At 42.5% G+C, this 23,048-nt stretch overlaps 1 protein-coding gene across 3 annotated transcripts in view; it reads left to right on the top strand.

Moving 5' to 3' along the window:
- BVES (blood vessel epicardial substance) overlaps window positions 1–21,099 on the top strand; it is a 31,821-nt gene extending 10,722 nt beyond the window's left edge. For all 3 annotated transcript variants that reach the window (XM_032858222.1, XM_032858223.1, XM_032858221.1), the window contains exons 5-8: window positions 655–763; window positions 6,958–7,125; window positions 8,042–8,183; window positions 20,938–21,099. In XM_032858222.1, coding sequence (XP_032714113.1) covers window positions 655–763; window positions 6,958–7,125; window positions 8,042–8,183; window positions 20,938–21,062 — 544 coding nt within the window. In that variant the 3' untranslated portion in view covers window positions 21,063–21,099. The remainder of the gene's footprint in view (window positions 1–654; window positions 764–6,957; window positions 7,126–8,041; window positions 8,184–20,937) is intronic.
- Window positions 21,100–23,048: the final 1,949 nt, after the last annotated feature.

Here is a 23,048-nt window from a genome sequence, read left to right as displayed (position 1 = left end):
GGGAACAATGCAGATCTTCAGGTCACAGAGTTTGTTGGTGGTGAAATCCCATTTTACGACTGCATTTTAAAATAGTACAGAGCAACAGGTTAGAGTTACATAGAATTGACCGCGTGGAATCTTGTGGATGTTAGGATTTCCACCTGTGAACATTTTGAATCTTTATTGACCGTTTTTTTCTTTTTACCCTTTAAGTTAATGAGTCAACATTGAAGGAGGTTCAAGTTAGGCATTAAACTTCCAAGTGTGTGCTTGTTTCCCAAGTGATTTATTTTTTGAATATCACAAAAATATAACTTGTAGGAATATCAGCCTTCTGGGGAGAGAGTCAGTATATACTGTTTCGGCATAATTATTAATATCAATCCTTTCCTTCTCAAAAGTATCTGATTTTGAGTAATAAATTTATGGTTACTCTAGCTATATGGGTAGTGACAACCATGGGAAGGCACATGTCTGCTCAGTAGTGGAACCTGTTTTTTTTTTTTTTTCTTGTTGGTGAAGTTTATATTGAAGTAAATATTTATGCTTAGAATTATGTTTGTCTCCATGGAGTCTTTAAAACTTCAGTACAAAATGTCAACACATAAGATTAAAGACCGGAATGATATTTGTGAAATAGTATGTGTTATTAATATTAATTTCTGTTATCAGAATGAAGGTTTCCTATCGAGGACATTTTCTGCATAACATTTACCCCTGTGCCTTTATAGATTCTCCTGAATTTAGATCAACTCAGATGCACAAAGGTGAAAAATTCCAGGTATGTTTTGTCATGATTTTCAGAAGATTGGAACTAGTTCTTGTCTCATTTGAAATCCAAAAGATACTGATAGAAAAGTGATTTATTGAAAAAAGAGATTACCATATGGTGCATATAGCATGACCCCATTTTCATAAAACTTAAAAGAATAGTACCGCTACGTGCATAAAAAGAGGTCTAGAAAGATGGAAACTACTTTGACTGTAGTGTTAACACTGTTATTGCTGGGTTGTGAGTTTGGCTGCTTTTTTATTTTCTTCCTTTTGGTCTATTGGAATTTTTATAATTTTTTTATAGAAAACACCTAGTGCTTTGATTATGGGAAGAAAGGAAAATGCCAGTTGTAGATATTCAGTTGTTCCTAAAACATGTGATTGGTTACTTTTACTGGGAAAAAAACAGAAGCCGGCTTTGCCCTAGAGATCATCTTTAATTAATCCTTATGAAAAAACTAATGACTTCGCTCTTTATATTTAATGACTACTTTAAGGACAAAAGATGAAGTTCTTCATGGTTAAAAATCACTCCATTATGTGGCATTTTGTTTTGATTCTTTCTGTAAGTGTCCAGCCCTCCTATTTTGTTCCCCAGTTAACATAGGAGAGTAACCAAGAAAATGGGGGAGAGTTCCCTTTGGTCTCAGCCTCCAGGTAAACAGCAATAAGGAAATATCCTGAGAAGATCCTGAGCAGGAGTGTAAATGTGTGTAAGTAGGAAACGGAACAGAAGGGATGTTATCACCGCAGGGAGGAAATGTCAGTGTTTCTTGATGACACATCTTATTTCTCAGTCTCACTTTGGGCGACATACACTTTGGGAGGCCACATGGAGATAAAAGGGAAAACTGACAGACATACAGTTGAGTTTAATCGAGTTTATATGCAATGGTTGAGGCCCTGCCCCACTTCTATGCCACCTGAGTAACAGGTCTGAATAATTGTACAACCTGCGAAAGTTACGTGTATTTACTACAAGGTCTCATGTATGTTCATTGACAGGGAGTATCACTGTTCCCAAGCTGGCTGAGCTTGAGATACAGAAGTGGAAATTTCATGCTATATCATGGCTTCTCGAATTTACACTCTAACCTTGTGTTTGAGAGGGTCATCCATGCACCGAGACCTATGTTCTTACTGTGTCTTTCATCACCACCATCTACAAACTACTACAAGACCCCTCTTCCTCTCTCCTTCTTTGGCCTGCCCTCCTTACAATTTCTTCTTCAAAAGCCCATTTATCTTTTGCATCCATTTCTCTATGTAGAATAGCAAGGGACTTTACACAATAACTCAGTCTCTGTATAACCCCGAAGAGACTGGAATTTGGAGAGGGGAGTGAAAACGGACCCTCCTTTGTTTCTAGAAGCAGTGCTACCTGAGAGGTCAGGGATATGAACATGTGCTATCTTCTCCACTGGACATCAAATTATAGTTTAATTAAGTTAACAAAAAGGAAATCCGACCATGAGCTGGTTTCTTCTTGGGGACTAGGGATTGGGATTTGATAGTTGAGAAATGTTCCTGATAATTGCTGTGGAGATCCAAAATCATGACCAAGATCGAGGTACTGTAGCTAGGAAAGGATATTTATTCAGCCTTTCCAACACCAGCCATCTTTTGTTTGCACGGAGGTGGTGTGGCATCTTCTGATTGGCCAGTGGATAAACACCGCTTTAGCATCGCGGAACCTGTGTCCTGCACAGTTGGAACAGGCTCCCTCCAAGCAAACCCTTGGGAGAGCTTGTGTTTTGATTGTTTACAAAATGTTCCCATTGGCAGATACTCAGGAGTAAAAATAGCTGTTGCACATCTGGATAGAAGTATGCAGTGCCTCTTTCTGAAGCAAGCTCCCCAGGAAAACACGGAGCCTGCTCTGACGTCACCACCTGTGCCCATAGCAGGGGACATTTGACAGTCAGTGCCCACTCTCCTCCACCTACATGCCTGTACCTGCTACTTCACTTTTCTTTAATTCTGAACAATTCAAAGTGTTCTGACAAGGAGCTCCTACCTTTGAATTTTTATTTCTTTAAATTCCTCTTTGGTAGGGGTGCTAATGAATTAAGGAGTAGGGCGGAAAGAGAAAAGAAAGGGAAGTGGGCTCAGTGACTGCCTCTCAAGCTTGCACAGCAGATGTTGTCTGGGTGCACATGTGACCATTATGAGAGGCACACGGATAGAGCTGACAAACCGATTCAGAGCTGGAACTCACAGGTCCCGTTTTGGTCCTTACCCACCAAAGTTGCTGCTTAGAACTCTTGAGAGACTCTTGGGTATCTTTATTACAGAAGGCAGAAGTAGTCTTTTGTGTTTGGTTTCTTCTTCGTGCAGCTGTTTTATGTCAAGTGAGCTTTGCCCTTTTCACATTTATCTTTTATATTCTGTCTCCCACTGTTGCTCTCCCCTGGTCAGTTGCATATCCTGTGCTAAGAAGCCTGAAAACCAAAGCTTTATTGGTTTTAAGGGAAGAAGAACGTTTTGGAGATCCCAGCCCTCACGAAATCAATGAACACTAAATTTCCACCTGTATTTATAAGACTTTATTTATTTATTTGACAGAGGGAGAGATTACAAGTTGACAGAGAGGCAGGCAGAGAGAGAGAGAGAGGAAGGGAAGCAGGCTCCCTGCTGAGCAGAGAGCCCGACGCTGGGCTCGATCCCAGGACCCTGAGACCATGACCTGAGCCGAAAGCAGAGGCTTTAACCCACTGAGCCACCCAGGCACCCAAATTTTCACCTGTATTTAAACCGGACCTTATCTTAGTGTTAAGTAAATCTTTTGGCTAAGCTGTGAAGCCTGTTGATCTACCAGCTTTGACCCTGCTGTATTCTAGTGCTTAGGAGAACTCTAAGCATTGGTTGAACAGATGAGTCCTAGGAACTTTTCATGTTCCTGATGTGCGAAATGTTATAAAATACGTGAAGAAAAATAACAAATTCTCCCCTGAGGACTCTGAAGCAGTCATACTCTTGAACAGCTGTTTCCAATCCTGACACATGTGGCAATTCCCTGAGACACCCTTGTTCCTGTGTAATGTCTTCCCGTTCTGTGAGGGTGTAAAATCTAAAGGGAGGGACAGGCCTAATGCCTTGACGTAATCAAGGCAAACCTGACGCAAACACTTCGTCCCCTGCTCTCCCTGAAAGAAATCCTTTGGTATCTCCCATTGCCATGCTTGCTTTTATGTCTTCAATAAAATCCTTCCCCAGAACTGAAGCATGGCACTCTTGAGGTACCCTAATGACTTGACGAGTGAATTTATTTTACGGAAGCTTTAAAAATTCTTATATTGCTTTATAGAAATTCCTCATTAAAATATGTTTTACTTGGCTGTTGTGACAGGAAGTCATTAAACACAAATGTCTACTTGGCAGAAATGAAGCATTAGCCATCGTGTAAAATGACCTCCGTCAATATGCTAATAGCCACATACTTCCAATCAAATGCCCGCACTTAAGGACTTGCAAGATACTCACACAAACTGTAGGTATAACTTATTATTTGAATCCTGTTGTTAAATCTAAATTTAATAATAATTTGCACAGGTTTAAAGTATTTTTCAACCATCAATAAGATATGTATTTGCTAAGCAAACAATAGTATCAGAAGTATCTTTGCCTCTGAGAAAACTCGAGGTTGTTGGAATGGTTGAAAAGAAGTCAAATGCATTGTATGTCACCTAGGTACGGTTCCTTTTTCTTTTCCTGGATGACTTCCAGCTCCTCTAACTTCTTACGGCATCACACCTTACTTGTCCACAGATGACCTCTTTGCCAAACGGAGGAACCTCCAACTCCTAACCCTTTCTTCAGTGCTTGGTTACAGGGCTGTGCTGTAGTGAGTCCCAGTGCTCACCTTTCTTGAATTACTCCTGTGGAATATTATTCAGTGGCCTCATGTTTATTTACCCATCTCTTAGTATTTCTGGGAACTCCTCAGTACTGGCTCGAGCTTACACTTCTCTTTTTAAGAAAATTTTTTACGGGGGTGAGGGAGTCAGATGTCTTTACTTACTTCCTCCACTAGAATGTAGGCTTCATGACATTGTGTTCAACTGTTCTTTGTATGAGGAACTCTTGATGGACTCTGAGCTGACCTGGTGGTCACTTAGTCAAATTACTTTCAGTGTGATCCTGTTGCTGAATATTGGACACATTAGGTAGGGTTTGGCCTAGTGGGAAAAGATGTCTGGGTGGGAAGTCAGAAGTACTCAACTCCACCACTAGTCAACATGTGTTCATGAATACGTTTTTTGGTTCTTGTCATTTGGCATCTGAAAAATGAGGAAGACTATTACTTGCCTTATCTGAAAAGTAATTTTGAGGCACTTACTTACAGATGTTAAAAAACCTAAATGTTTAAAAGTGTGATAAATGTATAAACTGAGTGGCAGTGTGTGTAACTGTCATTCCCTGGAGTGTCTCTACCCTTGCCCCTGTTCTATATTTGTCAAAACATTTATTGTGTTTTGACATAATTGTCAATTATGACACCACCGAGGGTGTCATATTATCAGCTTCCTTCACTAGAGTGTAAGTTTCCCAGGGCAAGGCTCTTGTCCTCCTTATTCACATTGTAATTCAGTGCCTTTAACAGCGTCTAGTATAAAGTAAGTGCATGACGTGTGTTGAAAGAATGAGTAGAATTTCGTTTTTTATGGAGTCATAGAGCTGATGAAGCATTTCTTGAATCCAAATGTGTCTGGTTTTGGGGATTCCTGCCCTTAATAAAATAAGTACAAACTTTTTCCCCCAGGAATATTGACCCACTTTTTAAAGTAGCCAAACCCTGTAATTTGCTGAAGGTCAATTTTCGGCTATTAATATTAGTTGCGAAGCTGGGTTTTCCATTTTCTCTTTTAGTAGACGTGCATACCCCCTCGTCCTCAGAACTATGTTTAATTTTGTGACAAACCAAGGGGAAATGGTGCCTTTGGAAACATGTGCTCTGAGGCTCAGATAACAATTTCACGTTAATTAAAAAACCCTTTATGAATTTACCTGGACTGGCATTGGGCTTAACTCTGAGGATATAAACACGGACTTTGCCTTCAACAGTACTTGTGTTCATTTGTTACTTCCTTCGTATAATAAATGTGCACTAAGCACCACTCTGTGTTGGGAGCTGGGCGTTCAGACATGAAGTTGCACAGCCCCTGCCCTCAGAGTGCCTGGTGGAGACAGATGTGTCTCCAGATGAGTGGGCGTTCTGTGATTTCAGTGCCACATGGAGTTCAGCGGAAGAGTACTCCTTCATGACAGGGGACCTGCGTGCGAGGAAGGACTTCCTGACACGGAGCTGTGAGGGCATAACCCCTCACTCTGGAGAAAGAAGTTATTTGAAAAATCTCGAGCTCTGTGCGGTACAATTACAGGATTTTCCACTTTGCTGTGGAACAATGTTCTAGAAAAAGATATAGTCTCCCAATCCTGAGCTAACTGGGGGATCTCTGTGTGAGTCCCCAGTACCCTGGGGCTAGCCCTGAAAGGTCACACTCAAGAAATACCTGTGACAAAATGACCCAGAGGAGGACCCTCACTAGCCATATTCCTCAGTTAACAGCCTGGATTCTAAAACCAGTTCACAGGAGTCCGTTTTCTGCTTCTCCAGGATATGTTTGCAAGGTTGGCAAGGCAGAAGGTCTTTCATCTATAACTTGCCTCAGGGATCTTACCTCAGTACTGTTGCCTGAAGTCATATTCTTAAACCTCTGTTGTAATCATCAGGATGTACGGAAATATTTAACCATAAATTCTATGTCTAATTGGAACATTGACCTAGTACAGACTATTAGTTTTTTATGGAGTCATAGAGCTGATGATGCATTTCTTGAATCCAAATGTGTCTGGTTTTGGAGATTCCTGCCCTTAATATAATAAATAAGTACAAACTTTACTCCAGACCACACACCAGACCTCACACCAGACCTCACACCAGACCTCACAAAACAGAACAACAAAACTTGGAGAATTTGCTTTTGGTTTGTAAATTTCTTGATTTTAACCTGATTTTAAATATGATTTTATAATAGCTATAGAAGTTTGTGTGTCTAGATCTTGCTTTAACTTAATTAATATGAAAAATCATTGCTGTAGTAATATCCACTAAATTATTCTACTCTTCTTTTCCCCAAAATTATTGTACTCATCATTCATAAACATACTTTTTCCTTCCTATGTCTGTTTCTCGGACAGGTCACCATCGTTGCAGATGATAACTGCAGATTTTTATGCTGGTCAAGAGAAAGATTAACTTATTTTCTGGAATCAGAACCATTTCTATATGAAATATTTAGGTATCTTATAGGAAAAGACATTACAAATAAGCTCTACTCATTGAACGATCCCACCTTAAATGATAAAGTAAGTGGGTTTTTTTTTTAATGAGTGTGTTTGTTAAACAATGATGTATAGTGAAGTGTACCTCACTTTATGCAATACGTATTTTTCTGAATTTTCATTAATTCATCATATTTTAAGTAAAGCGGGGATGTCATTTCTCAAGAGGATGTCATTTCACATATTTTGTAATTATTATATTTGTCATCACCTAGTGAGGTGTCTCTAAATGTCAGGGACCTCCATTTGTGGTGATGTGGTGCTGGTCTCTCATGAAGAGTCTTTTAATCAATCTAAGGAAGACAGTACATGAGTTGGAGGAAGGGATGGGAGGTACAGGGGGCCAGGAGGGCAGGGTAGCTGAGGGGCTGCTGACTGGTCACTGCAGTGAGCAGGAAGTTGGCATTTTAACACTGGTGTCCTCCAGTTTGGGACATCCTCATGGTCAAGCCCCCTCCCAGAAAACCCATAAGTGACAAGACAGGGAGGGGAAGAATCCTGTGCCAGTGCAGTTAGGAATTTCAGAGCTGTAGGCATCTTCTCCAGGTTGCAATGTGATCTTCATTTCCCCACGTCTGCTTAGAAGGAAATTATAATGACCTCAGAAGAGAAATTGCAAAACATGGTTTCTGTGATAAGTACCCTTCTCCCAGAACTGTGCACACGGGCGTGTGCTCTCTTTAAGTTCTCTTGCCTAGGACCTTTATCAAATCAAGGTGGTGCTTATTACTTTTAGATTAACAAATAAGCCACTGAGTATATTACATTTTTGTAACATATGTGTAGTTACAGCTTATAATAAAAGTTATAGCTAACATTTATTGGCCACTTACTATGTACCTGGTAGTTCTTTATTTCAAGGAAAAAATAAATGCTGTTTACAGGGTATACATGACCTAAGTCCCAGAGATCTCAGAAATCTTAAACCTTTGCTTTGTAGAAGGCCAAAAAGCTGGAACACCAGCTTAGCCTGTGCACGCAGATCTCCATGCTGGAAATGAGGAACAGCATCGCCAGCTCCAGTGACAGCGACGATGGCTTACACCAGTTTCTTCGGGGCACTGCCAGCATGTCCTCTCTCTGTAAGTTATCCCGAACAGAGAATCCTCCAGGATTCCACTGGATGTCATTGGAAATAGACAAATGACAACTGTGATTGGAAAAATAGCTTTGCAAGTAACAGTTGGGCGACCTGAAGGTATCAACAAAAATAACAATTTTTTTTCTTGCTTTACCTTTTCCATGTTACACCTCAGCTAAAATCTAACATGAGAGCTCTTATTGCTTAGTCCAAATTTCAGAACTTGGTGGTTCGTTTCGCCGTGGACTCTCCTTCAATACTGGTTCCCTGGGATAACGTGAGAGAGTCCGTAGTGTTTGCTGGATACTCGGGTTTGTTGTTTTCATGATTTTTGTTCAAGTGAAAACCTAGACACCGCAATGTGTATAAATAAATAAATAAATAACACAAAATAACCCCTTTTATTGGTGCAGATTTTGTTGGCAAAATCAAATAGATTGATAGCACACTGTGGTAGTAAAGCAGCCAAGAAGCAGGAATTCTTGACTGTCGCTGTCTGGAGAGGATAGAGGTACAACCTCTATGGAAATAGGATATGTCTATTAAAATTTAATGTGCACAGGTTTTGACACAAAATTTCACTGCTAGAGTGTTACCCTATGAATATGCTCAATGGCAAATAATACCACATTAAGTGCTATTCATTCCAGCATTTTTCTACAATTGCAAAATTCTGGAGCAAACCAAAATATCCATCAGAAATAAAACTGATAAATAAATTTTTGATAAAAAAGAAAATGATAGGAAACAGAGTCTGAGTGTTTTACTGCTGACTGGTTATCTCAGTGTGAGCCCCAAGAGTTAGCAGGGGAGAAAAAAAAAGAGTTAACAGGGGATTGGGTACTGGGACGTTCCTGAAGATGAAGGAGACCACCCAACACCCAACATCCCCATGAGTTACCTCGTTCACACACAGCCACTGTGAGGCAGGTTTCCCAAGATTGTGCTATCGGTTAGATCATTTTAAAACATCTTAAGTAAAGAACATTTTAAGTCACAGATGTTGAAGATTAGTAAGTAATATGAGAGAAACTAAATTATTTTAATAATTATTCCAAGAATGGAAGTCTAAGAAGAACTTTGAACAAATTCATTTGAAATAGCAAAAAGACGAATTCTTCCATTGTATAAAACAAAAAACTATTAATGTTTCTAATTGTGTGTTAGTCCAAAGTAACTTTTAAGGAAATCCAGATACACCTTCAACAATACTAAATGCTTATGTAAATGATCTTGTATCTTTGGATGCTGTAGATAAATTGGGTTAAGGATGTTAAGAATCACATAGTGTAGAGGGGTTGGAATTGGCAAAGCCATGGAATCGGCATAAACTTCCAAAGAAAAGTCTAGGCAGATAAATGTGTTGTGGACCCAAAGGAGATTCACGATTTCACATTTCACAAATGAGAAATGGGAGATGGTTGTATCTTATTCTAACATAACTTTTGAAAGTACTGACTGAGGCTGACCAAACTCTACAATCTGATAGCATTATCAAATGCATTATCTGCTCTGTTGAAACAGTTTGGTGGTTAATAACCATTTTCAGGTGGATAATTGCATGTATCTTAATTGCGTGTATAGTGATTACTATACTAAGAAAGGTCAGCAGAAAGGGGATTTTTTTTTTAAGATTATTGTTTATTTATTTGACAGAGAAAGAGAGATTGCGCACAAGCAGGGTAAACAGCAGAGGGAGAGAGAGAAGCAGGCCCTCTGCTCAGCAGGAACCCCAATGCGTGGCTTGATCCCAGAACCTTGGGATCACGACCCGAGCAGAAGGCTGACACTTAAGCAACTGAGCCATCCAGGGGCCCCAAGTTGTTGTTGTTGTTTTTTTTTAATTGTATTTTATTGTATAAGCTAAATCTTTGGGAATAAGATAACATTTTAGAAAAAAAGTTTATCTAAAGTAGTTGTTTAAACAGAATAAAAACACATTTTCACGATTCACATTTGTACTGTTTGTGGCACCAGAAACCTATACTACCAGGTGGATTGATCACCCATGTGGTATTCAAATCTTGCACTAATGATTATTAGTTGTGGAACTAGTACATGTGGGTTTGAGTGTGGTGTGTGTGAATTACACAACAAAGCCCTGCTCATCCTTAATTCCCTTTCACTAATCTCTGTTCTGAGTTTCTTGCCTTCACTTCCTGCAGTTCAATGGAAGACATTGGTCCTTGAGCACCACACTGACACTAATTATGAATTCTTTCATTCATCCTCGCCTGTGAGTCATCAAAAACCAGTTAGTTCTGGTTTCTCTTTCTTAGGTTTCAGCTCAGAACTCCTGAAGTCTGGGTTTTTTGTTTGTGTTTTGTTTGCCAGACCCATCAATATGCTATCGACTTTCCCATATTACAGATAACATTTCTTTTTTTTTTTTTAAGATTTTATTTATTTATTTGACAGACAGAGTTCACAAGTAGGCAGAGAGGCAGGCAGAGAGAGAGGGAGGAAGCAGGGTCCCTGCTGAGCAGAGAGCCCAATGCGGATCTCAATTCCAGGACCCTGAGATCATGACCTGAGCCAAAGGCAGAGGCTTAACCCACTGAGCCACCCAGATGCCCCACAGATGACATTTGTTATAAAACAGAGAATACAGAACCAATCTCGTATGACTTCGGCTGAAATAACAAAATTTACCATTTTTGGAGCTCGTGGGAGGTCTTAGTAAATGTGAGTTTCCTCAAACGAGTGAGCTCTTATTTTGAGATTCTGACGGGCACAGGGGGCAACTACGGCCGCTCCTTTCAGCGGCAGAGGCAGCTTCACGACTGCTAAGGAGAGACGGGAACAAACATTTGTGGACGGTGGTAGCTATTGTTTTTTAGGATCTCTGGACATAATCACATGCGGTCTTTCCTCTAACCCCGCACGGAAAGGTACACTGGGTTTTTGCTAGATGACACAGCACTATTAGCCTCCCAGATCTCTGGCTGGGATGAAGGGGCTGCTTTCTGGTGCGTGTGCACCCAGGTGCTACTCCAGGCCCATGTCCTCCTCAGACTGGGATGCAAAGAGCAGCCACTGTTTGGATGACTGCCCTCCACGCAGGGGAAGTCAGTGACGGCAGAATCACGTGATGGCTCTGAAAGCTCCCACTTAGAAGTAGCACATGCGGGGCGCCTGGGTGGCTCAGTCCGTTAAGTGTCTTCCTTGGGCTCAAGTCATGATCTCCGGGTTCTGGGATCGAGCCCCGCATCGGGCTCCCTGCTCAGTGGAGGGTATGCTTCTCCCTCACCCTCTGCCCTTTCCCCGCCCCCACACTCGTGCTCTCTCACTCTGTCAAATAAATACATAAATAAAACCTTTTTAAAAAGAAGAAGTAGCGCGTGCGATCCAGCAGGGGCTGAGCAGAAAGGCCCCTGAGGCCGGAGGGAAAACAAGTGTTTTGACAGTAACTTGGGTCTAAGTATTACTTCATTTTACACCTGAGGAAATTAGGAATCTGGATGCTTACTCACTTGTTCCATTCACAGAGGGAGAGGCTCTGGGATACAGAGCTAGGTGTCCTGTCCAATCCATACCGTTTGACCGCATTGCCTCTCTGTTTTAAAAGGAAAAGACCAAAATATGTGTATAACACTTGACTGGCACTTTATAATTTACCCGTCACTTCTGCTCCCTTTCCTTCATCTACACCTGACGACTGTGCAGCAAGACACAGTCACTATTAGTATATCTATGCCTTTCCTGAAGGGGCCACCTGTCCTCAGTGAGAAGGCTGTGCTTACCCCCAAATCACTTCTTTCTCTGATAGTCTACCTCACTGGAGAAACCTACCCCCCACCAATTCCTCCATTATGACCAAGCGGTGCTGCAGATCGGTTTTCACAGACCCGTTGATTTCCATTTTGATGAAAATTTTTGCTTTCTTCATTGTATATGGGGTTCACCATAGGAACATTTAAATTATCCAGTGATGTCCTCCGGTCGTTTATTGTTGGGTTAGCTTTCATTTCGCCTCATATGTCCTTATAGAATTATAAGCAGTGCTGCTCTATAAAAATTACATTTATTTTGTATATTTATTGTATATTATATATTGTAATATTATATGTATATTTGATCAGCATGTACCCATTCCATTTGGTTGAAAATCTCTGAATCTCTGGGCTTCCCCTCCATATCTCTGTGTGTGTGTGTGTGTGTGTGTGTGTGTGTGTTTGCATTTTTGTTTTGTCTTGTCTTGTTTGTCCAACAGAATCTTGATTCTTAAATATAATTGTGAATATGAATCAAGTCTCCAATGAATATGAATTGGAAACTTTATTATAAATTCTGATGCAGAAGACTAGAATAGGGCCTGGCATCCCCCTGTTTAACCAGTGCTCCAGGTGTGCTAACGTGGCTGTCCCCTGAACCACTCTCTGAGCAGCGAGGGGTAGGGGTCCCTCCCTATAGTCTGGAATTTTGCTGAGTGCACCCCCATGATGGTTTCTTGTGTTTCCCATTCACTGGTAGATAGATCTCTGGGCCTGTGTAGATTCTGGTGAAAGCATGAAAAAACATGGATGCTGATCCCACTTTTTTACATTGAGCTCTATTTTTACATATATCACATAACCCTAAATCCAGAGCAAGATCTCTACTCTTTGCCATGCAGACTCTGTATTCCACATCAAATTATCATTTAAAGAGAAGAAAGTACTGAGATAGTCTGAGAAAAATTGCTTCCTTCCCATTTATTCAGTGGCCCGTAATCCACTCAGCTCCCTTTCAGTTTCCCGTGGTTTCATTTACTCGTTTAGTGTTTGGGAAGCATGATGGTGGGGCAGAAGGACCAGAAAGGACGAGCAGGGCAGGGCATGTGGGAAGGAGTGTGTGTCCTCACATGGCTACAAGCTCTCTTCTCTCTGCTCCTGCCCCGAGGGCCTCACCAGGCTGCCTTGCCATTTTCTCCTGCTTATGAGGTTTAGCTCCTACGTGTGATGCAGAAAACACAGATTGATCGGACTTGGCAGGTGCATCACTGACAAGTGGTGCGGGGCACAGACGTCGTCATGGCAATGGGAGACTGTATTCTGTTCCCTTAAAAGTTGTAGAACTTTATTTTGGTTAATTGGGGTTAAATAACCTATTGTGTGGTTTGTTGGTTTGTTTGTTTTTTAAGTCCTGAGGCATTATAGAAAATGCATTCTGTTGGAACTCGTCTTGGATAGATTTGGTTATTTTAAACCATGTATCTTTTTTCAGAAATAATAATTAAAATGTATGAGTTTTAAAGACACTGTGAAAGGGGCACCTGGGTGGCTCAGTGGGTCAAAGCCTCTGCCTTCGGCTCAGGTCATGGTCTCAGGGTCCTGGGATTGAGCCCCGCATCAGACTCTCTGCTCAGCAGGGAGCCTGCTTCCCTTTCTCTCTGCCTGCCTCTCTGCCTACTTGTGATCTCTCTCTGTGTCAAATAAATAAATAAAATCTTAAAAAAAAAAAAAAGACACACTGTGAAATACTTAGAGCAAGGTTTTTTACTGAGAAAAAAATCTTTTCAGATGTTTTTTGTTATTATTGTCACGATGGTGTTCTGGACGCTCTCTTAATTTCTGGTGACCTGGTTGCACAAATATGCCTTAAGTGAGCTTCCCTCTGGTTGGTGGTCTTACCTGCAAAGAAGAGCAGCATATCTGACATAAAGGGTTTCTGTCCGCTATCTTACCCGTTTATTTACCTGGAAGGATACAAAAACCCAGTATAGCATTCTCAGTTTCAAGGCTGGTTTCATGAAATAACCTGTTCAACTCGATTTATATTCCATTCACCCCACAACCGCTATAGACCAGTAAACAACAACCTTGACATGAATCGTGTGGAGAAGTAGAGAGGAGACGGGATCAGGCAGCAGAAATACTGAGGGAACAGTTCTCAGACCCACCCAGATGGCAAGAGAAAAGCCGTGTCCCCACTTTGTACGTTAGTAAGGAGCAGCTTAGGGAGGCTAAGTAACGGGGTCAGGGCCCCTGGGCTAGCTCTGGAACAAAGAAATGTTGAATTTGTTTTAAGTTCTTGTTTTGCATTTTACTCTATGCATATCCGTATCCACTGGGGAGTGTACCTTTGTTTAGGGATGTTCAGCCCCTGCCATCACAGCTGACACACCTTGACCACATTCATACATGTTCTCATCTCATCGTCAACCCACCCAGGAAGGTTGGTGTGTTTTTCCCTTTTAGGGTTGAGAAGTAGGACATTTATGTCCTCTGAGTCCTTGTTCCCCCAGCCAGTAGGGACTGTGCTCTCTGTCTCCAGAGACACCAATCCATTCACTGTCCTCTATCCTCACAGTGTTTTCTCTGTAAAATGATAGTATAGGGATTTTATACAGATACACATTTTTTTAAAGATTTTATTTATTTACTTGAGAGACAGCAAGAGCCCACAAGTCAGGGTAGGGGGACAGAGGGAGAAACAGACATCCCACTGAGCAGAGAGCCCTATACAGGGCTTGATCTCAGGATCCTGGGATCGTGAATGAGCCGAAGGCAGATGCTTAACTGACTGAGCCATCCAGGCACCCCTCCAGTTACACATTTAAACTTTTAATAACAAATTTAAAAATTAACAAGTTAAGGGGAGCCTAGGTGGCTCAGTCTGTTAAGCGAGTATGCCTTCAGCTCAGGTCATGATCCCAGGGTCCTGGGATCTAGTCCCAAAGCAGGCTCCCCATGGAGCAGTGAGCCCAATGCAGGGCTTGATCCCAAGACCCTAGGATCATCCTCAGGTCACCCTCATGACCTGAGCTGAAAGCAGAGGCTTAACCCACTGAGCCACCCGGGTGCCCCTACCCTTTCTTATTCTTTCCTCTTCTACCTTTACATTGTTGTAGGTCTCTTCCTTAACTTTTAAACAATCACAATTGATAACAAGTATGTTCTGTTATTTCTTTTTATTTCCAAAATATTTTTGTTGTCATAAAATATTCATAACATCAAATTTACCATCTTGGGGCACCTGGGTGGCTCAGTGGGTTAAAGCTTCTGTCTTCGGCTCAGGTCATGATCTCAAGGTCCTGGGATCGAGCCCCGCGTCGGGCTCTCTGCTCGGCGGGGAACCTGCTTCCCCCTGCCTCTCTGCCTACTTGTAATCTCTCGCTCTCCGTCAAATAAATTAATGAAAAAATAAAATTAAATTAAAAAAATTTACCATCTTAACCATATCCAAGTGTACAATTCAGTGGTATTACGTACTCTACTCTCTTTTGCAACAACAATTAAGTCTTCTTTCTCTATGATTTGCTTTGCAAAGTTTAAGCAAATAAACAATGTTGACATTATTATGCTTTATTCAGAACCAAATAATGGAGTGTGACTACATTTCTTTCTTTTTGGTTATAACATCATGATTCCTATTCTGTTCAAAGGAGACTATTTCTAATATCAAGTTCAAATGGATTCTCATTTCATATAAAACAGAAAATCATGCCACAGTTTACTTCATACTTTTTACTTGCTCTCCCTGAAGGTTTTTTGTTGTCTTGCTTTGGGATCCATTTTATTCACCATGTCCCTAGTATCTTCTAGCTTCTGATTCATTCTGTCTTTTAACTGAAATCCAATTTGTTTCTTCTTAAAGTCTTTAAGCAGTTTTTCATATTTGAACCGTGCCTTATCATACTGCTTTTCGTCTTTATTGGTATTTCTAGTTCCCTTTCTTTCTCCTCAATCTTGCGTTTTCTCCTATCTGTACTCTCTCAGTACATCGATGCTGTGTCCCCTTTTCTCAGAGAACTTCCTCACAGAACCTTCCATTCTATCTCATCCTAGACGAGTTGTTGTCTGCGTTCTGTGCACAGCTGCCCCCAGGAACTGCCTTCCCCATCCCCCCGAGTTTATTCACCACCCCATGATGTTACAGCTTTCTCCTTGTGGGCAGGAAGGGGCTGCAGGACGCCACGGTTCCTCGGTTGTTCACCTCTGTTGCCGGGCAGCTCAACACCCTGACCACCCATGTGGTCATTAGCCACTGATCTGCAAATGACCTGTTGGGCTGAGAAAACCTCCTCATGGGAACCACTAACTCTCTCCAACCTCTCTATTTCCCATAACTTGTACATTTCTTTGGTTGGGTCCCTCAAGGCTGGTGCCTTCGTTTCTCTAAGGGAATTAAGGATAAAAGCTGTACCTACCCTTCATTATTTTTCAGAAAGTTTCAATCCAAACTCAGTCTCTTCAATTCAAAAAAATCTTATGATATACATAAGCAAGGCAGGAAAAGAGATGATAATCCTCTCTAGCCACAAAGCCATTAAATCCTTCCCTATCCCCATTCATCAAAAATTGTATAATCTAATTAAAATTCTAAACCCTTTGTAAGGTTTTTAATTACTTGCTAAAACATTTGGCCAGATGGTTAAACATAATAAAAATAAGAACACTTTGAAAGGAGTGAGGAAAATGTCATCAAAGTTAATGGAATAAAGGGGGAAAAATCATATAACATTATATTAGATAGTTAACAAAAGTGTTCCCCCTTTATAAAAATTGAGTATCTTAAGCAGAGAGAAAAGTCACTTGACAAATTTCATATTGGGTTTTTATATTTATTTGGAGATCCAACCTGAGGTTGCCTGTTCATTCTCTCGAACAAGTGTGACCTTCACTCTGGATTTAAGCCCAAAAAATATGTCTGTTTACTTTGACTTGCCAAGAGACGCCCTTGGGCCCTCATGTAATTAGAAGCACAGTGAAACAGAAGAAGCTTAATAAGGACAGAATTCTGTCAAAGGGAATTTCTCTCACTAATTTCTCACTACTCTGGATACTAGAATTTTGACTGTTAGGTAAGATCTCCGTGGTCTGCATGTATAAAGGCTTCCTGCAGTTCTTTGACTCAGTCCCTGAGGAAGGCAGGAAAGGGTCTGGTGGGGCAGGCTAAGCTTGTCCTCATGGAGGCCCACGACTTGCTGGGAACAGCCTGCAGGAGCCACACTGACTCCTCCTCAGTGGGGATCCCGCACAAGCCGCTGAACGGGTCTGCTGAGGAGAGCCTCAACTTCCCAGATCCAAATCCTCCGGTGGACGTCCGCAGTGCTGTCCCCCACTGTGATCTGACAGGGGTGGAAGGGTCCACTGTTTGGTCCAGGGCTCTTACTGCTAAGCCTCTGTCTTCTACACACGCTCAAAGCTCGTATTTTTGAGTTTGAGTTTTTTTCTTCCCCTCAGGATTGCTGTTCTCTCTCTCAGCTGCACACACCGAACATGGTGTACAGCTCAGAGGAAATTCTACTCCGCGGGCTGTGAACATGACACAGAATATAGTGATAACGGTCCCTTCTCATCGCAAGGTTTTCCTATATCCTGAGACTTCCTGCACATGAGAAATACAGGTGGTTCCCCACCCCTATCCGAGACTAAAGGTGACGGTCATGTGTCTTTGCCTCATGGTCAGGCTCAGCCTCCTGAAGGCCTCATGTGGAGTTTCATGTACTAAGTAATGATCAAGGACATGGCTGTGTGGGGGCTGCTTCTGCAGGACAGAAGAAGATGTGGTTATAGCCCTCAAGGTGCTTGTTTTCCAGTAAGGGACAGAGTTACATACTTGTGATCACAGTGAACTACAGAATGTGGAAGGGCTGTTGGACTCTAGGGAATGGAATCTCTCCTCCTAAGGAATTAGGGAAGACTCCAGATGAAGAAGGTGGGGTTTGACCTTGACCTTGAGGAATGGATAGGAATTTGATGAATAGGGATGGTAATGGAGAGGCCACTCCAGGTGGGAAGAAAAGCAAGAGAAGAGGGAAAGGATGAGTTGGATTTGGGGAGCAGTGAGGTTTGCCAGAGCCTGGACTGGAAGGGGAAGGAGGCCCAACTTGGAGGCCGCTGGGTATCACCCCAGGACTGTGGGTATCACCCCAGGACTGTGGATGGTTCCCACACTACTGTCTTTTTAATGCTATGTGGTAAGCACCACAGCTCTTCCTTGGCCCTGGCCAGTGTACTGGGGAATGAACAAATTCTTTCATGGAGAAGTTGACAGTCCTTGCAAGGTTTTCACCAGGTCATTTCCAGTTGTCTTGGGTCCTCTCTTCATTCTTTCTCAGTGGGGAAACGCACCAGTTGGTGACGGAGCTGAGAGGGCAGAGAACATTTTGGCCCCGATGTAGATGGCAGCTGCAGGGTCCCGTAGAATGTCTCCCCTGTTGATAGATGGGCTAAAATCCAGAGCACAAATCCCACTTCCGCCATCAAAATAAACTGGGTGTGTTTCTGTTATGCGTGTTACACAATCACGTCTGAATCCTCTGCCTTATTGATTTGGTTTAATGCTCTCAGACACGCCATCTTGTTTGTTCAGAGTTTTTATCAGACTGCAAATACTCAGCCTGAGTTAGTGTTTCATGAGGCTCAGTCATAACTGGAGGCTAGACATATGACAGAAGCCGTGGCTACTTTTTTAAGATAAATTTTGCTGCATGTGGGACCGTTTCAACTGAGAAACACAAACCCCCATTCGAGTACAAGTCCCGCGTGTTTTTATCTGCCATTCCTACTGGCGATAATGAATTTTAACAAATGTTCTAATTACTTAGGCCATTGCCCTCCAAAGACCATATCAATAACTCATTTTATTAACTTACAAACTGACAAAATGACTATTGCATCCCAGGCACTGAGGTAAGAACTGTCAGCCACTTAGTTCTCTGAACAACCATACAAAGTAGATAAGAGCAATGATTCCTATTTTACAGATAGGGAAACTGAGGCAGGGGGACGTGAATTAACTTGCCCAAGGTCACAAGGATAGTATTCACTGCCATTTGAGTAGACCCGCAAATTGAAGGTTGTGGCTAGTGGTCATGCTGTCACCTGCGAGAAAAAGGACCAAAAGACTTGCCTGGGTGGTTCCGCCATGTGGTTGTTTGTGATGGAATTGTGTCCCTGGATCATATTAATAGAGGCTCATCATCTACAGTTAATGTCAGTAGTTGTCTCTCAAGAAACTTGGGATTTTAATGGACCATAAATGCTTGAAAATAAACAGTAACAGAAAATAAAGTCTCCATGTAGGCACAGCAAACACATTAACTAAACCAAAGTCCAGGCCAGTCTAATTCCTAACTTTTTTATGTTGGAAGCTGTGGCCGTTGGGAGTGGCATTCCGCCAGTGCGTGACTGGGACCGTGCAGCTCATCATAAACATGGAGTGGCATTTTCTACGTGCCCAGCACCCTGCTGAGCCCATGACCCCATTCTTTTGTCTTATCCCCCAACAACGGCACTAGATGGGCCCTGGGAATATCTCCCTATAACAGGTATGGAAACTGAGGCCTAGAGAGGATTAGTGACAGAGCGTAGATCATACAGCTAGGAAGCAGCACAGCGGGGTTCTGAACCCGGGAACTGTTTTTTGAGGCTGGGGTCTTGACCATGGTGCGTGCTGCATGCCACCCCCCCGTGCCCCACCCGTTCTTCTCGCCCACAGCCTCTGCTGTCAGCTGCCCACGCTTGCCAGGGATTAACAGGTGATCTGGATAAAGTTCTTGTAGCAGCTCTGCTTCATGCCTTAGTCGGGTCCCACTATCCTCCTCTGCTCTATACCAAGTATTTGAAGTCAGGTTTCACCATCGTTCTCCCATCATCAATCTTTTTTTTTTTTTTAAGATTTTATTTATTTATTTGACAGAGAGATCACAAGTAGGCAGAGAGACAGGCAGAGAGAGAGAGGGGAAGCAGGCTCCCTACTGAGCAGAGAGCCCGATGCAGGGCTCAATCCCAGGACCCTGAGATCATGACCTGAGCCGAAGGCAGAGACTCTAACCCACTGAGCCACCCAGGTGCCCCCTCCCATCATCAATCTTAAATTCAGCCTGAGGTCAGCATTTGCTGATTGACTGACAGACAGAATACCATTCTGCCCTGTTGGAGGGCTGCACGCGCACCACGTGGCTGTGCACAGGGCAGACAAGGGGAACCCTGCTGGATGAATCCTGACACTCAGTGTGGGAACTTTGTGGAGGGGCGTTTGTGCTGTTCTGGGAGCCGCTCATCAAGCACCTTGAGAAGTCTGTGCACCCATTTTTAGTAACTCCTCTTACTTTTAAACCACGTTATTTTCCTCTCTCAATCATGGTGTCCCTTATGTGGTAGATGTTCAGTAAGCCTCTGACAAACGCATAAACAAAGGAGGGACATTTATTACTTCACTTCTTGGATATAGAAGACTTTAAGGATGTTCCTGCCCCCTCTGCTACTTGGGTTGTATTTTCTTCACCTGGCTTTTCCTTCCTGTTTGCCTGGACTACCCCCCACCTGCCCCACCCCTCTCCCTTCTCCTCACCCCTCCCTCTCCCATACCAGTCCTGGCAGTGGTTGGACAGGTGGTGGCAAGAACTACTATTTTAGGTGGTGCCACAGATGGTGTTATCTTCCATAGCTTTAGGATGGAACTCTTCTTTAGGGAAATTAGGAGTTAAATTAGCTTTTGAGGAACTCAAGTCACCACATAGATTAATGTAGGAACATGCATTCTGAGTTCCTAATCACACTTTAGGGCAACCCTCCTGAAACTGCATGTGCACAGGCACTGGAATCCATTGCATGTTTGTTCTCATGACTGAGAGTCATTTCTTGACTTCGTTGTTTTCTCGAAATGTTGAATTGAAAATATAATGTTTAGGGGAATTGCATGCCTGGTCCTAGCGATCGATTCCCAGAGAGTTTTACTTTCTGGTTGGGGTTTCTCATTATACATCATCCCAGCATCGGGGCAGGCTGGACAGTAAGTGGTTTTCCTCTTTGTGTCTCTGACAGATGTGCCGTCCCCACACCAGCGGGGCTCTACCAAGATGAAGCCCATCGAAGAAGGGGTAGAAGATGACGACGAGGTCTTTGAGCCCGTGTCTCCAAACGCACTGAAAGTCCATCAGTTACCCTGACCAGAGAGAGAGGACAAGGGACCTGGATGGAATCTGTCTTGAAGAGATCCTGAAAAATACCAGCCCTTCCTCATGGCTTCTTGATTAGTCTGCTGTAGCACTGGTAGTCTGAGGGCTGGGAAGTGAGGAAGGGTCAAAGATGGGAAGGTTGTTTTAGCTCTCCTTTTTATTGATCAGCTTTTTAAGCAATTGTTTTACTGAGCCTTCTAACTAAACCTAGTTCTATTTTGAGATATATATTTTCACAGTATTTTCTAGATATATTATTGTTTTTACTTAGCACTCTGTCATTGCAAATGTCTTTTCACTTTCTTTTTTTTTTTTCCTGAGTTGTGGTTCATTTTCCTCACAGTTTTTTTTCTCCACTGTGGCAATGGGGTTGTCCACTTGATAGGTTTAAGAAACAGTGTAAGTTCGAAATTGAGGTTGAGGTATCATTAAAAGGCAGGGAGTCTCCAGCGTTGTTCAACTGAATTTTTAGCTGGAAGATTGTAAAGAAAGATGTGATTTGGCTGGTGTTTATTTTTCCTCCCAGGCCAGACACATTACCCCACTAGATCACCTTACTTATTTGGGCATTGTATAGAGAGCAGGATAATGAGCAAAACTCATCAGCCTTGGCTCATGTTACCCTTATAGTGTGCTGGTGCAATCAGGTCTGAAACCAAAGCTGGAAAGAAAACAGATGGAAGCAGTTCAGAGCTCAGCTTGACCTTCTGCAAAAACCCAGCTCACCTGTGATTTGGAGCCATCTTGTCCCACACACCCTGGTGTGGGGAACACCTTACCTGTGGTAGGGTGTCCAGGGGCTAAGCAAGTGTCATAGAATGAGGCGATTGAAAGAGCATTTTCATTCTGTGGTCTAAAGTTTCAGACAGTTCCTCCAGAGCCATAGATGTTTCCTTAAAATGTGCCAAAGAGCCAGTGCTGGGGATGCAAATGTGAACAGAGCTTTGGGGGCAGACCAAAGCCATGTCATGGGCACCCAACCTAGATGTTGCTGTGAGGGCCTTGACTGTAAATCTCTCTTTTCTCCTGGAATCGTGTTCCAGGAAACAGTGATGGGAAGTGGGAAGTTGGCTGAAATCATTGGTCAGACTGGTCAGTGTGACTGAGGCACTCAGCTGGGAGAACCCCTTTGATCGACTACACTACGTCATACGCCATGACGATTTTATTTCATCCACTAGAACCCAGTTGAGTCAGTCCTCCGTTATATTAAATAGCTAAAAAAAAGTTCCCAATGAAATTACTTTTGGGTAAGCTGAGCCCAAAGCAGCCTGTCTTGCCAAGAGGTGATTTCTCTCAGAGAAGGTAGATAAGCTACTCGAGGGTCACCTCCCTTTCCTAAATCCACTTTTTAAATGTTAATTATTTAAGTAATTTCACTGGAGTTAAATTTTCATGCTCGGTCCCTCGTTAAGAAAATTTCCACCGACGGGGGATCCAGCTCCTAACATCTCTATCAAATGTTGCCTTATTAGCGCCACAGTGGAAAGGCTGATTTCACTTCACCTTAGCACGGCCTCTTTAGTTTCCTAAATTATCAATCTTTTGGGGGAAATGAAGCACAGGTGAATGACAGCCTTAGCTTTAAGATTGTAGAGATTCATTTGGTCGGAGGTCCCTTGCTTGCCTGAGACCCCACGTGTGGTAACTGTAACTAATGGCGCTGGTACTGCTTTCCTCTGTCGGGGTAAGGTCATGTGGACCATTTAGTTTCCACATGCATAAGACTAATTTGCAAAATCACTCTATAAAGTAATTAGACATGACACCCTTCCCTGAAGAGAAAGTAATTTTAGATTCTGCTGAGGCCACGTTTGTAATGTTCTATGGATCCACAGAAGCTTGGGATTTCTTAACCTGACCCATGTTCAGGTGTGTCCCATTTTGTCGAGCTGAGACCGTGGGAAGGGTCCTCTCTAATGACCAAGCTGCGCGTGTTGGGAGGCTATTTTCTGCAGCACCAGGAACAAACATTTT

This window comes from Lontra canadensis, unplaced genomic scaffold, assembly GCF_010015895.1.
Source record: "Lontra canadensis isolate GAN:19392208 unplaced genomic scaffold, GSC_riverotter_1.0 scaffold14, whole genome shotgun sequence".
Taxonomy (NCBI): Eukaryota; Metazoa; Chordata; class Mammalia; order Carnivora; family Mustelidae; genus Lontra; species Lontra canadensis.
Note: the sequence above shows the minus strand (reverse complement) of the source record. Positions and strands in the feature narration are given on the sequence as shown.